The sequence below is a fragment of the Chaetomium fimeti genome (genome assembly GCF_033439085.1).
Source record: "Chaetomium fimeti strain CBS 168.71 chromosome Unknown B0H64scaffold_2, whole genome shotgun sequence".
In the NCBI taxonomy this organism is placed as follows: Eukaryota; Fungi; Ascomycota; class Sordariomycetes; order Sordariales; family Chaetomiaceae; genus Chaetomium; species Chaetomium fimeti.
In genome coordinates this window covers 2418049-2431888 of record NW_026944330.1, presented here as the reverse complement: position 1 = coordinate 2431888, position 13840 = coordinate 2418049, and the positions used below count along the sequence as shown (strand labels likewise).

Genomic DNA, 13840 nt, shown 5'->3' with positions numbered 1-13840 from the left:
CCCGCCCCCTTTTTCACCCATCCAACCCATAACGCCGCCGTCATGCCCATGCAAATAACAGCCAACGCCACCACCCCATCCCATCCCATCCCTCTCCCCAACCCAAACAGCCACAAACGCACCCATCCACATCACATCACAAACTCTCCCTCGCCGCCGCCGCCCGCCACCCGCCCTCCGCACGCCGAATCAGCTCCTCATACACAGTCCACGCCAGCGCCGAGCTAACCGCCTTGCGGCTCATGCGCAGCGCGAGCCCGTCCCACAGCGCGCGCAGGCCATCCTCCCCGACCATGCGCCGCGCCCCCTGCACCATGTTGCGGTACCGGCCCGGCTGCAGCTGGATGCGCGTCTTGACGGCGTCGAACGGGTTCGACACCACGCTGCACACCACGCCGGCCAGCACCCCCGACGCGAAGTTGATCCCCGCCGCGTGCTGCAGCCCCATCTCCCCCCCTCCTCCTCCTCCTCCCAGGGTAGTAGTGGTGGTGGTGGTGGTGGGGAAGAGCGTCCCGAGCCGCTTCTTGCTCTGCTCGTACAGCAGCACGTACAGGCCCGCGTAGGGCGCGTCGCGCACGGCGGTCGCGCCGTAGCCCGCGAAGAAGCCGCGCAGGCCTTCGTGGGTCGCGATGTCGCGGGCGGCGGAGGCGAGGGAGGTGTAGGAGTAGAGCGTGCTTTCGTAGCGCACTTTGAGGACGGTTAGGGGCATCAGGAGGAGGCCGGCGAGGGAGCGGGCGGCGGCGCCGGCGAGGAGGTTGGAGGTGTTGGAGAGTTTGGGGAGGGAGGAGGATGTGGTGCTGGTTGTGGTTGTACTGCTGGAGGTGGGGAGCGGGGAGATTCGGGCGGCGCTTTGCCGGATGGCGTTTAGGGAGGTGAAGTAGATGGCGGAGCCGAAGCCGGTGCGTAGCGCGGAGGGAACGGCGCCGCGCCAGAGGGCTGGGAGGAGGCGTGGGGCGGCGCGGATGTCGGCTATGGCGGCGGAGAGAGAGTGCGCGCCGGACTGCTGCACGCGGGTTTTGAGGAGGTCGATCGGCTGGAGGAGGACGGCGGAGAGCACGCCGGAGCCGAGGCCGGCTGCGAAGTGGAAGGCTGTGATGGGGGGGATGTCAGCTGGCGTTTAGGGGTGGGGTTTGTGGGATGGTAAAGGGGTATTCAAGATAGGCGTACTCGACTTCGAAAGCGCCGTGCGGGAGCCATCGGACATTGCGGCGTTGGGCACCTATCTATGGTTGCTGGTGTGGTGTTTTCGGGCAGGGTTGGTGTGACGACCCGCGCGGGGTATTTCTCGTTCAGAGATTGATGTGTCTGAGATACGGACCGGCCATCCTCAACACAACTCGAGAAGGGGGCAGCCCATGTTAACTCAGGCTGGGGAAGAGGGTCGTTCTGACTGTTGTCGGTGTTCGAGTCAAAAAGTTGGGACGACAAAGCTGCAGTCGCAGGCCTGGATTGACCTATGACGGCATGCCAATTCTGCATTTGGCGGGGCCGGATCTGCCGGCTTAACCCGACCGGACCGGCGCCGGGGATCCAAGCAGCCAACCAGGAACGGGGTCAGGCACGAATGGTCCCGGTATTGTCCTGTTGATGCTTGAGTCACACTGCTCGTGATCGTTTTGAATTAAACTGAGGGATAAGCTTTCACTGTACCTATAGACCGTGACCGTCGTGTAATGTAACCACCCCGCTAATTAAACAGTGCCGCTCTCAACTCCCCCTCCTCTGTTCCCCTACAATCGATTCCAGCCGCCCAGCCAGAGCCCGGTGCCGCTTAACAACCTCAACCCACTCATCCTCTGCCTCGGGCCCGACATCCAGCGTAGCAAGGAACAGCCCGAAATCACCACCCAACCGCCCCAGACTCCCCGCACAGTAGAGCACCTGCGTAAGCAGACTGTCCCTCGCCGCCTGGTCCCTCACGGTAGGTAGGTACACCCGCAGCGTCTCCAGCAGCATATCCACCAAGTAGAGCGGAAACGTCGCCAGCGCCGAAGGCATCGGTTCCAGCGGGTCACTGCCACCACCACCACCACCACCCTGCTGCACACCACCACCACCCCCACCCCCACTACTACCACCACCAACCAACCCATCACTCGTAACCACCGCGGCCACGGGGAAGATACTCCTAAACATGGACACAATCGCAAAGCTCTGCTCGCGGAAGATCTCGAGGTAGCGCTTGAGGTAGCGCTCCGTCTGCTGGCCGCCCGACCACGCGCTGCTGCCGCCGCCGTCCAGCGCCCGCTGCCGCGCCTGCTCCTGGTCGGCCAGCTCCCGCAGCGGCTCCAGCGCCTCGAGCATCGCCATCAGCGTCGCGAGGCGGCAGACTAGGAACAGAGCGCCGAGGATGCGTTCTTGCGAGTCGCGGCCGCCTTTGGTGGCGTGCGGGGAGGGTTGGGTGATGGTGGTGGTGCCTGTGGTGGTGGTGGTTGTGGGTGAGGTGGTGGATGGGGAGGAGGCTGCTTCGAGGTCGGGGAGCACTCGGCGCAGCCAGCTGATGGTTCGGAGTGAGGCGGCTAGCTTGAGGCCGGGCGCTTTGAGGGAGAGGATGAGGTTGGCGGCCATGTCGCGCATCGCCTCGTCGGCTTGCGTGGATATTGACTCTATGAGGGGCGAGTTCGGGTAGATGGAGTGCAGCCGCCGGATGTGCCCGTTCAGGTCCAGGGCGGATGAGTAGTTGACGGGAGCTGTGGTGATGGAGGAGGATAGCAGGGTTGGCAATTCGAGCACATCAACCAACCGCTCCACGTTACGTGAGAGGAGGAGTGCCTTTTTGCGACGTGCTAGCACATCACTGTCGCTGCTCTTGTTGTAGGTCGTCGAGAAACGCACTGCTTCGCTATCGAGCTTGGGGATTGCATTGCGTAGGTCGGCAGTGCTCGCTGCGAGTGCGGGTAATGTGGTGCGGAGTGTGGCATGGTGAGATGCAGACTCGATGATCTGCTTGTGTGATTTCTTGGAGAGAGCTTGCAACGAGAGAAGCAGCCCATGAGACGATTGCGACAGTGCTTGTGGTTCTGATGACGCGAGTGACGAGAGCGGCTGTGAGGCCAATGTTGTGAGATATTCGAGTGAGCTCGGGTCTGCGGTATCCCGGGACGATGATGGCCCTGGCGGCGACAGTAATTCGTAGAGAAGGTCGGCCATTTCGGGCGTTGTTTGGTGCCGACGAGTTGAGTACGGAGATCGCGAACTTGAACGTTCTGTCTTGGCTCCGATATGAATGAACGTTACGCGGTAAGATACCTGTACATGCATACATTACCCCGATGTAACGATATCATCTTTGGCTTCTCGGACAACGTTCCTTATCCAATACTCTTGCGAAAAAAAACACTGAAAACATTGAGCGCACAAGGCTTGTCATAAATATCACGGTTTTATTATCATCACATATTCCTTGTTGCTTCCATAAAACGGGAGTATGGGTAAGTTGCCAGGTTTGACGTTGGGAGAGAGGAGTGCTTGAATTGGCTGATCAGCGCATGACGGGCCTGCCGTTACCTGATGAATTTACAGCTCATCGGGCACCCATGTTCCCGCTATCAATTTCTTTTTTGTGACTGGGCATGGTTTGTTTTTACCTCGTAGAGCGGTTTAGAATTTGAGAGAGGTGAGCACTAACAGAGTTTGCTTTGAGCTTTATGATATGTTAGAAGCTTCACAGATGAACTCCACAGTACACAGTATTCGCAATGCTCGGCCTTGCCCCGCCTGGCCCACAAAACTTCGAGCGGTGCTGGGAACCGTGGCTTCCTCCATCGCTTCAAACCTCGAAGATGACATGGACTTAATTTGTTTTCTTTTTCAGCTCCAGAATCCAATTAGGTAGTTAATCTATCCCTATAGTCGCTATGAGTTGGTACTATTGGACTCGATATCTTCCCATTCCTGCCTTTTCCGTTTTGCAACACCGACATTCAGATATCCCCGACGTCCGCGGAGTCGCCCTCGAACGGGATAACTCGATCTCGTCGCCGAAGTTTTCGTTCGGCTACTCTCCGATGCACCGTCAAATCCAACCATTTTGAGTTTGTTCTTGTTTCGTTTCTTTACTTTCGATGTCTCGAGTTTCGGCGTTGATGGGACCGCAACAGCAACACTAGCGAGCCCGGACAGCAGCACGCCGACTTTCCCAAGCCAATACAGCAGTATGGCGGTGACACCCAGCCATACTCCGCTCCCTCCGCTTTTCGACTTGATTTCTTTCCGATCTTGTTTCCAGTCCTTCTGGCAAGTGTCAGGGGCAGGCTCACTGTCCACTTCTCCCACCTGCGTGGGCACTGCCGAGTTCACCAGCGTTACCGAACTTGAGGACTCGGACATTTCTTCTGCTCCGGCAGCCGGGGGTGTGGATGTTGAGAGAGGTGGAGGCCGGGGTGGATGAGAAGGGTGATATGCGAAGCCAGCGGCGGCCATGCTCAGCTCCTCCAGTGTCGGAGCGGGGAGGTGCTGCATGGGGTTCCCCATCACCGATGTCCCTCCGCCGGTGCTTGCCGGGGGCCGGGGTTCCAGCCACGGCCTTGGGGGCGGTCGTAGTTGCGGTACTTGGGGGTTACCCGGCGGTGGTTGAATTGGCAGGGTTGCCGTAACCGGGTTCGTAATGGCGGGGTGGTAGCTCGCAGCCAACGCGTCGGGAATCTCGACCGGGACCATGGTCATATTCGCGTACCCCATTGCCTCGGGCAAATCGCAGGCAACCTCGTCCAACCGTAGGGGGCACGAGTACCCCTCCGCCCACTCGATCTTGGTTACGATCTCCTGGTCCTTGCCTCCCTTCTCTCCAAACTTCAACTTGCTTTTGATCTTGTCCGAAAGCTTGGCGAGTTTGCCGCTGACATGGACCGTCATATAGAATCTCGTCGCGTTATGCTCCAAGGCAAATGCCGTGTGGAAAAGGTTGTTGTGTTTTGGTTGCCACTCCAGCGAGTTCTCCGTGAGCGTCCAACGCAAGCGGTTGTACCATATGCTCCCCTTGGTTGAGTCGATACCACCAGAAAAGTCCCACCGTCCGCTCGTTTGCACGACCTTCTCCTTGTCTACCCCAAGGCCACCCGCACCATAGCCAAACAACTGCACCTCGGGCGTGCGGTTTTGGATCTTCCTCGTCTGTACGAGAGATTCTGGGCCCCGGATGCACTTGGGGCCGTAGTGGTCGGTAAACTGGACCGGACAAGCAGAGCGGTGCTGTATCCGATCCTCTTCGCCGTCGTCCTCCGTCAAGGTTACCGTGATGGTCGCCGACTGCAGCTTGCAGTCTGCGGGCTGGCTGAAATCCAGGTCAAGGTAGACGATACCCCCGGGGTTTTTCGACTCCCCGATGACGCCCCAGCGGGATTTGGTAAACATAAACCGACAGTCGATCTCAACCTTGCCAATGCTCCCCCGGCCTGCGCGCATATGCGTCGAAGCTATGTTGTCGAATCGTTTGTAATCATGCCGTCCATATTTGCCACGTACTTTGGATAACAAAGCAGGTCGAGTGCTCTGTCCATCCATTGTCGAAGGTGGCCTCCAGCAACCGACTCAAGACTTGTGCGTCGTACAATGACTGGTTCATTTCAAGCGCGGAAGCAGTCGGCCCTCGGAGTGCGGCCGTCTTGAGTAAATATTTGAGCAAGCCAGGGCGGGGCAGCGTGCGAACCACCCAACACCCCTCGCTGCCAGCTGCATTGGGTACCGCAAACACTGCCTCCATTAGCCGTGTGTAACTGGGCTCCTCGGGGTGCCTCTTGGCCGCAAGAATGCACGATTGGCCTGTCCCTGCAGCTTTGATTCGTCAGTGAAGCTGCACGAAACCCGACTCGACAAAGCCCTTGGCTAGGCTCTCACAGCGAGGGAGGCCCTCGACGGGGCTGCGCCCCTCGCTCCCCAGACGAGTCCATCCCCACCCGTACCTTTCAAGTTTCTCATGAGCAAGGAAGTTGGTGGCCGCCCACGTTGTCTATGGGACACGCCATCCTCTGGCATGGAATCTATGAACCGCTTCACCATGAGTATCTGCAGTTATTCTGACGACGACCAAACGGATCATTCGTCAGAAAGCACATCAGGAAACGGGACCTACTCTGATGATGAAGACGATGCCAGCACCCGTATCATCGTCCGAGAGAATCCGGGGAGAGAGAGACAACGGGTGGTTATAGATGACGCCGATTCTCGGCAACCCCCGCCCTCTCACCACACCCCCAATTGGCAAACGCCGCCAAATACAGGCTTTCAGAGACATCATATACCTTCAAACTATCCATGGAATGGCCACTATGTTCAAAACCCGGCTGTCCGGGGACCCCCGGTACCGGTACACCAACATCGGGGAAACTTCTGGGAGCAATTCGAGCATTTCGAGACTGGCGCCGAACGGCAACCGGGGAAGTCACTCGTCCCAACGCGAACTCCATGTATCCCGGATACAGGGGAACCGTCATATCCGAACCCCAAAAGGCTCGAAGGCCCGGTCGCCAACCCTACTGATCCTATCGCCACCATGGGCGCGGGTCACGGTGCCAAAACAGACCTTCAGCCTCCTCGGCCGACGTACTTTCCGTACCCCAAACCAGTAGCGCCTGAGAAACCTGGCGCCCGAACGCACCTGCCGGACAAGGGCCCTCTAAGAGAGCCTCTCAAAAAAGCAGAGGCCCCCGATGCTACCACGCGAGTCGACCTTGTCCATGATCCCTCTCGGGCAAACAAGGACATGTCGATCCGCATTGCGCTGGATGCTGAGGAGGATTGGGAGGATGACCTGGAAGAATTCTGCCGCCTCAGAAGGCTAGGCCTGATCAAAGAAGCAAAGGAACAGTTCTGGTCAGCATTGGCACATGTCAACACCATGCCCTATATCCGGGTCCAGTATGCCGAGATGCTCCAGGCATCCGGGGACTTCAAGGGTTTCCAGAAGCTCGACTTCCTCCCCGAATTTCCCCCAAGCCCATCAGAGGAGACCCCCGATGACCGTAGTCGGGGAAAGTTGGTCGCCAACCATGCGCTCCTAGATCTGCTCTCACAGCGGCCCATCGAGCATTACCTCACTCATGCATGGGGGGTTATACGTCATACGCTAAAGGCTCTCGCCGGCGAATCAACGGTCGGCTCTACAGAGGTATGTCGTGAACAAGCCGTGTGCTTCCTGGGCTCCGTCTAACCTATTGCCTTCCAGATTCAACTCATTGTTTTGTGCCTCCGCGTCCTAGACTACCTAAAGACCTGCACACATGAGACGGTCGTGGGGCCGGCCATAGTTTACGCAAACCGGTTATTCAACTGGCGGCAGCTCTACCACGATCTTGTCGGTGAAAGTTGCGTCTGGGATTTCAAGGATCTCTTCTATGCGTCAGTCTCGGTCTTTGGCTGGCAAGAGGCCCTGGTGCAGTTTTTCGGTACCACCCATTTCCCCCGCGCCCTGGACTCTATTGTCCAAGATTGGACCCGTCCCTTTTACGATGAAGCATCGGTCATGGGCCTTCTCGACCTGTTCAGTTCGTTGATCCTCCAGGACCACGGCAGCAGCATGAAAGCTCGGAACACGCTTTTGCTCCATCATGCTAGGACTATGGCAGAATCTGCGGAACGCAATGACCCAGAGCTTATGAAGACTAAGCCCTTCGTTCAGTGGCTGCTGGCTAAGTCTGTCGTCGACTTGGAAAATCCGCCCGAACGTCCGGACGGAGTACGTATGGAACACTTCAGCGGACTGGGGCTCAATCAGGGCGGCGGGGTTCATTTGCCGATATACGTCCCAAGTCGGCACTCCAGGAAACCCGACTGGGATATGTTTTTCTCACGATCCACGCCCGCGCAACGACGTGTTGTCGAGGTCGCCGTCAGAGCGGCGGAACAACTTGGCGATTACAACTTGCAGGCTGAGGCCTTGAAACTTCTCATCCTTCAGTCTCAGGACCCAAAACAGTGGATGACTGCGCTTGCGCATCTACAATTAGAAACCCAAGGAGACAAGGAGGGCTACCTTGCAACATGTTTGTCCAGGTACTTGGTTGCCACCGATCCAGCGGAGGAAACAACCCTTCTCAAAGACCTCGAAAGGCACGGCGGGTCAGGGGATGCCCTATACTTTGAGCAGTGCGAGAACGCATCCTTGACCTGGGCTTGGAGCATGGTCCGGGTACTGCTCACGACAGCGCACGGCGATGATGGTTCGGTCGCAACTGGTGAAACGGAGCCCTCGCCATTCCTAGCTCAGGGGTTCAGCCTGGACGGTTCAAAACTGCCTCCCTATGTTGCAGAATTCGCTCGCGTAGAACTCGGTATCTTTGTTACGGAATCCATGGGCCCGCTGTCCTTGGCCGATCTCAAATCGACGAATGTGGGCGGCGAAGAGCAAGTCAAGCATGACCAACACCAGCCCGACGCCGCGCTCCGGGCCCGTTTTGCTCGTACAACGGCCGAACCAGCAATAGGTGTCCGGCACCCGGTGGAGTACGAACTGCGAGGCCGGGCGGTCAACCCTGCGAACTGGCCCCCTTGGCCGCCGCGCTCTCCGTCACCGCCTCGTCCGCCGCGGCCCCCCCCGACGCGGCCTAACCCCTTGGATTACTACAACGACCAGCAACCAAACCCACTGGCGAAGGGGGTAACGAAGGACCTTAAAGTGAATGGCTGGCCAGAGACATGGTTCAAGGATGCCAAACAATACGCGCCGCGCATGCAGCCGCGTTACGTTGAGGACTTGGACTCGGACGTTGGCAGGCCGCATCGAATCATGACCATAAACCGGGGTCCGGACGCAGAGCATCAGAGGCTAGAGAATATTAGGAAGTTCGATGAAAGAGTGAACAACAGGCGGCCGGTAGAGATACTCAGGATGGGGCGAAGACATGGGTCGAGGGAGAGAGATATACTGGGGGGGAGGGATAAGTTGAGGGAGAGGTTTGGAGAGGCGGACGAGAGGGGCGGACGGTTAGGTGATAAGAAACACCTCAGCAATACTAGGTTGGACCGTCAGCGGAGGGAGAGGGAGAAAAGTGAGTGGGACCGGGGCCAAGCGACGGTCGACGATGCCGGGCAGGAACGGAACGGAACCAGAACAACACACAAGACCCCCCATAAAGGCATTAGGGGACACAAGAAGCGTGAACCCAGGGACCGCGAAGAGGAGAAGAGCAGTCTCAAAGAAGTTGATAGTTTGGACGACGGGTATAGCAGTGGCGGGTCTGATGGCCCGGAGGACAGACTACATGTCACGGTGGAGGACGGTGTGACCAAACTTTACTTCCCCAGCGGCCGCCTAGACGGCAACGGCACGACGGTGGTGTTAAACGACCACAAACACTCACGCAAACCTAATACCTACGTCGTAGGAAAGGGCGGCGACATTGATACCACCATGCCAGACCGAACTCGACGGCGTCTGCGCACTGCTTCTCCCCCCGGCAGAGGCAAACCAGAGATCGATGCCAGGGCACGTTCGCCTGGGTTGAGCTGGTCAAGCGAGTCTGCCATCTGGCAGCGGTGGCCGAAAAGCAAAAGTAAGAAGAAGGGCAAAGTTAATGAGCCGCGGAAGTCTCCTTTCGCCGCCCAAGTCAAAACCGAAGACGAAGCCGACCGTCAAGAAGCAAGGGAGTACGAGGACACAGATCCACTCGCGCCAGCGCCGCCTCCACCACCGCCAGCAGAGTCGGAACCGAAACCGGGACCAAAGCCCGCCGACACGGATGCCAATGATCCACAGCCTACCTTATCCAAGGAAGGAGAAAGGCAGACACCGGCTGCAACGACGATAACAGCAATACCGGGCGGTGTATCAACGACAGCTGCAGCGGCAGCAGGGCCGAAATCCCCGGCAGAACTGGAGGCGAAGCCAAAAGGGTGGTCGTCGCCGCCGCCAACGATAGCATCAACAGAGCCAGCAACAGCACCAGTAGAGTCAGCAACAACTGCAGCAGAGCGACAAGCAGACCCCAGGGACATATGGGCCGATCTATGGGCGGTCGGCGTCGCTTCCCCCAAGAAACACCAACACACACCGGCTTTGCCAGAACCCAAGCCAAAGCCAGAACAAGCCCCGAGCACCTCGGGCGATGACATTTGGGCCTTCACCAAGCCAGCCAAGCGAAAGAACAAGCAGAAGGCGGACGAATCCCCCATCCCAATTCGACCCCCGACAACGGCACCAGGCACTGCAGATGGCAAGGCCAGCGAAGAACCGGCCCAAGATCCCAGCGACCAAAACGAGGACGACCCGGCCCCTGCTCCCGATCCAGAGCGAGGAGCATCCACAAAACCCGAACAGCAACCAAGCAACAGCCGAGCAGGCGGGGGCACAGTAGCGAATACGAGTAGAAAATGGGGCGCGACCTCGGACTGGGCGTGGGAGGACGACCCTACCGCACCTACCGGGCGGGACGTGCCTGCGGCGACGCAAGACGACGATGCGGCAGAGGACGACGACTGGGCGCGGGAGTGGGGCTGGAATACCAGTGTGAGTAAGAAGGAGGAGAGGAAGAGGAGGATGGCGGAGGGGCGGGAGGAGAGGGACAGGGCGGAGGAGAAGATGCAAGAGGAGTACCGTGAGAAGATCCGAAAGAGGGTGCGGGAAGAGATAGAACGGGATATACGAGAGGGGACGGTACGGGACACGGAGAGGATCACGGAGGGTTTCTGGGAGAGACATCAACAAGGTGTACAAGAGAAGGAGAAGATGGGAGAGGAGAAGGCTAGCGGTTCGGTCGGGAAGCAGGCGGAGCCTCTTAGTGCGGAGACACTGGTGGGGGATGTCGGGGAAGGGCAACAACTGGTTGTAGCGTCGATGGATAAGGGGGAGAAGCAGAAGAAGCAGAAGAACAAGAAGAAACAGAAGGTGGCGAGGGAGGATGTGCTGGAGGAGGGGGAGAGGATGTGGGAGGAGGAGAGGTTGAGCGAGGAGAAGAAAGTTTTGGAGAATATGGCGAAAGAAGAGAAGGCTCAAAGTCCGGTTGGGAAGCAGGCGGAGCTTCTTAGTGCGGTGACGCTGGTGGGGGATGTCGGGGAGGGACAATAGCTGGTTGTATCGTCGAGGGATAGAGAGGAGAAGGCGAAGGCGATGGAGGAGGAGGAGCAGGGTGGGTCAGAAGGGGGGAAAGCGTTGGTTGTGCGACGGGCTAGGGAAAAGAGAATACATAGGCGAGTCAAGGGCGGTGGTAATTCTAGAGTTTATACACAGCGTGACGGGATCCCCCTCACGCCGAATCCACCAAAGGACGACTTTGAAGAAACATCAATTCGCACGGGGAAAACCGTCTAATGGAAGGGGGCTCCGAACGATCGGCGATGGGCGTTGGGAAGGATGGTGAAGAGATGCCTCTCATAAAATAAGGTTTAAGGCAATTTCGAAGTGATATACCTATACAACGATCAAATGGGAGTTGGTGACATCTCGTATAAGCAGTGCTGCCCGCTTCGTCGGGGTACGGAAACGGCCGAACTCCAGTTCTCAACTAGGTTATTACAAGTATTGTCTCTTCCACTTTGGTTTCCACGACGGGTCTTCACCCATGCAGATCTCCATCCGCGCAACTTTATGGTTTTGAGCGCGTCACCCTGCGGGATGGTTGAGCTCATTATCCCGATGTTTCTCGACGAGCCCGACGGTATCAACAACACCTTTGACGATTATTCGAGGCCCTTTGGGTTCTGAGATGGCAACGGCCCAGTTGTCAGGGGCGGCGGGGGGCGTGTTCGCGGCAGGTAGTGAGATTGGTTCGATTACATCCAATCCTAACTGATGTGAGCATTTGCATCTTCAATGGTGGGGCCATAGTCAGAGTGTTGTTGGGATTTGGGATGATGCATCGGTGATCCTGACTCTGACATTGACGCTTTCAATTGCATGTGACGCGTTGCGTTCATGCATGTCAAAGAGAAAGTTACTTTGGGGAAAGGCGGCGGCCGGTGCTGCAACGCCCGACTAACCCCGCATTCCACCCCTGTCCCGTGGGCTTTCAGTGGTTGGCCCAGCTGACAGGGCAGCCTTGGCAGGTGCCAAGACCTTCCAGATCCCAACAAAAACGGGTGTTGCCTTTGGGTCGCAGCGAGTCCCCAGCTCCCGCTCCGCCTGGTCTGCAGCCTGGAGCTCCGATTCGAGCAACCAGCAACGCACGAATGAAGAGGCCGCACATGGCGCAGTGACTTCCTTCCACCACCTCTTCGACGTCTCACCTGCTGCAGCCGCGTGCCTGGCGCTCTGAGACCTCCAGGGCTTGGGGACGAGTGACCGTAACAGTACCCGCTTGGCGTTCGGTGTTGGTCGTCGTCGTTTAAAGAAGCACCGATTCCCGATTCCCGATTCCCGTTTCTAGCTTCTGGTTTCCCGTCTCCCCTTTCCCACCTCACCGGTGACCATAACGATAGCCACCATAAACATCATCGTCAATCCAACATGCGCGACCCCTTCCCGCCGATTCCGGCGCTGAGTCGGGCCATCGAGCCCCTGGCTGAGCGCCTCGGCATGCAAACGCTGCCCTTGCACATCCACGAGGTCGCCGGCGCCGCCCTGCTCTACACTTTCATCCAACTTGTCGTCTCGCCCGTGGTGTCGTCCCGCCTCTTCCCGCGGCACTACCCGCGCCATGACCGAGCCAAGAAGGCCAACTGGGACACTCACGTCGTCTCGCTCTTCCAGAGCCTGCTAATCAACGTTCTGGCCCTGTGGGTCATGTTCGTCGACGAGGAACGCCAGAACATGGACTTCGAGCAGCGCATCTGGGGGTATACCGGGGGATGCGGCCTGATCCAGGGGTTGGCCACGGGCTACTTTATCTGGGATCTGGGCATCACTATCACGAACCTAGACATCTTTGGGTTTGGGCTGCTCGCTCACGCCGTCAGCGCCCTGGCAGTCTACACGTTCGGCTTCGTACGTCACTCTCCCTCTCCGCTCCCTCCCCGCGGCAGCCCCTCCAACTCAAACCCCCATCAAACTAACCCGCTCGTGCCTTAGCGCCCCTACATCAACTTCTACTCCCCCGTCTTCATCCTCTACGAGCTCTCCACGCCCTTCCTCAACATCCACTGGTTCTTCGACAAACTCAACATGACAGGCTCCAAGCCCCAACTCTACAACGGCATCGCGTTGCTCGTGACCTTCTTCTCGTGCCGCCTGGTGTGGGGCACGTACCAGTCGGTGATGGTGTACGCCGACATGTGGCAGTCGGTGACGCGGGGCCCCTCCCCGGAGTACCTGGCCCAGGCCTTCGCCGACCCGGCCACCGCCGGCGACCCGAACACCAACCCCATGTACTTTTCCCGCGACGCCGCCCCCATCCCTTTCGCCCTGACCGCCGTCTATCTCGCCAGCAACCTCGTCCTCAACTCGCTCAACTGGTTCTGGTTCGTCAAGATGGTCGCCGCCGTCAAGAAGCGCTTCGAGCCCCCCAAGCCGGGCAAGGCCAAGCGTGAGGCGGTTCCGGAGAAGCCCGTGTCGCGCACCAAGGCGACCGCGCTGGCTGAGGAGGAGGAGCTGGCGGCGAGGCGCCGTAGGGCGCCTTCGATCGAGGATGTCGTGCCGGATACGGAGGAGTTGAGGGAGGGGACTATTCAGTGAGAAGGGTTTGGTTTAGAAAGACTGGAGATGTGACTTGTGATAGACGGTGTTTGAGAAGGGAGGGTAATGGTTCGGTGTGTGTATTACGACGATACGGCATGGCATGTCACGGCACGGAGATATTGGGTCGGGGTCGGCTGCATGGGATGGGATCTTCCGGGCTCATTTATTCGCTCTTCTATCTGTGTGCTCTTGCTTTGGGAGTTGTTATCTGGATTTAGACGCCAATCTACGGAATTCTATTATACCGGGCCCAACGGTCTCTTTCATCCAATGGACCGACCCCTGTGATACGGGCCG

The 13840-nt window shown here is 58.3% G+C and overlaps 5 protein-coding genes across 5 annotated transcripts; 2 read left to right on the top strand and 3 right to left on the bottom strand.

Annotated features, from left to right (window-relative positions):
* Nucleotides 1-22: 22 nt before the first annotated feature.
* On the bottom strand, nucleotides 23-1455 carry B0H64DRAFT_85533 (solute carrier family 25 member 38). The gene is made up of 2 exons (XM_062808882.1): nucleotides 1168-1455; nucleotides 23-1089 (listed from the first exon to the last, which is right to left on the bottom strand). Exons 1-2 carry the CDS (start codon nucleotides 1202-1204, stop codon nucleotides 137-139), a joined length of 990 nt encoding a protein of 329 aa, XP_062662424.1. The 5' UTR covers nucleotides 1205-1455; the 3' UTR covers nucleotides 23-136.
* A 133-nt stretch (nucleotides 1456-1588) lies between these two features.
* B0H64DRAFT_386587 (Dor1-like family-domain-containing protein) lies at nucleotides 1589-3211 on the bottom strand. Its single transcript, XM_062803147.1, has one exon. It carries the CDS (start codon nucleotides 3148-3150, stop codon nucleotides 1708-1710), a length of 1443 nt encoding a protein of 480 aa, XP_062662423.1. The 5' UTR covers nucleotides 3151-3211; the 3' UTR covers nucleotides 1589-1707.
* A 561-nt stretch (nucleotides 3212-3772) lies between these two features.
* Nucleotides 3773-5593, bottom strand: B0H64DRAFT_386586 (uncharacterized protein). Its single transcript, XM_062803146.1, has one exon. The coding sequence runs from the start codon at nucleotides 5500-5502 to the stop codon at nucleotides 3856-3858; it is 1647 nt and encodes a 548-aa protein (XP_062662422.1). The 5' UTR covers nucleotides 5503-5593; the 3' UTR covers nucleotides 3773-3855.
* A 216-nt stretch (nucleotides 5594-5809) lies between these two features.
* On the top strand, nucleotides 5810-11345 carry B0H64DRAFT_472116 (uncharacterized protein). The gene is made up of 2 exons (XM_062807920.1): nucleotides 5810-7105; nucleotides 7163-11345. The coding sequence occupies exons 1-2, from the start codon at nucleotides 5915-5917 to the stop codon at nucleotides 10997-10999; spliced, it is 5028 nt and encodes a 1675-aa protein (XP_062662421.1). The 5' UTR covers nucleotides 5810-5914; the 3' UTR covers nucleotides 11000-11345.
* A 704-nt stretch (nucleotides 11346-12049) lies between these two features.
* B0H64DRAFT_386581 (TLC domain-containing protein) lies at nucleotides 12050-13835 on the top strand. The gene is made up of 2 exons (XM_062803145.1): nucleotides 12050-12853; nucleotides 12938-13835. Exons 1-2 carry the CDS (start codon nucleotides 12377-12379, stop codon nucleotides 13538-13540), a joined length of 1080 nt encoding a protein of 359 aa, XP_062662420.1. The 5' UTR covers nucleotides 12050-12376; the 3' UTR covers nucleotides 13541-13835.
* The last annotated feature ends 5 nt before the right edge of the window (nucleotides 13836-13840 follow it).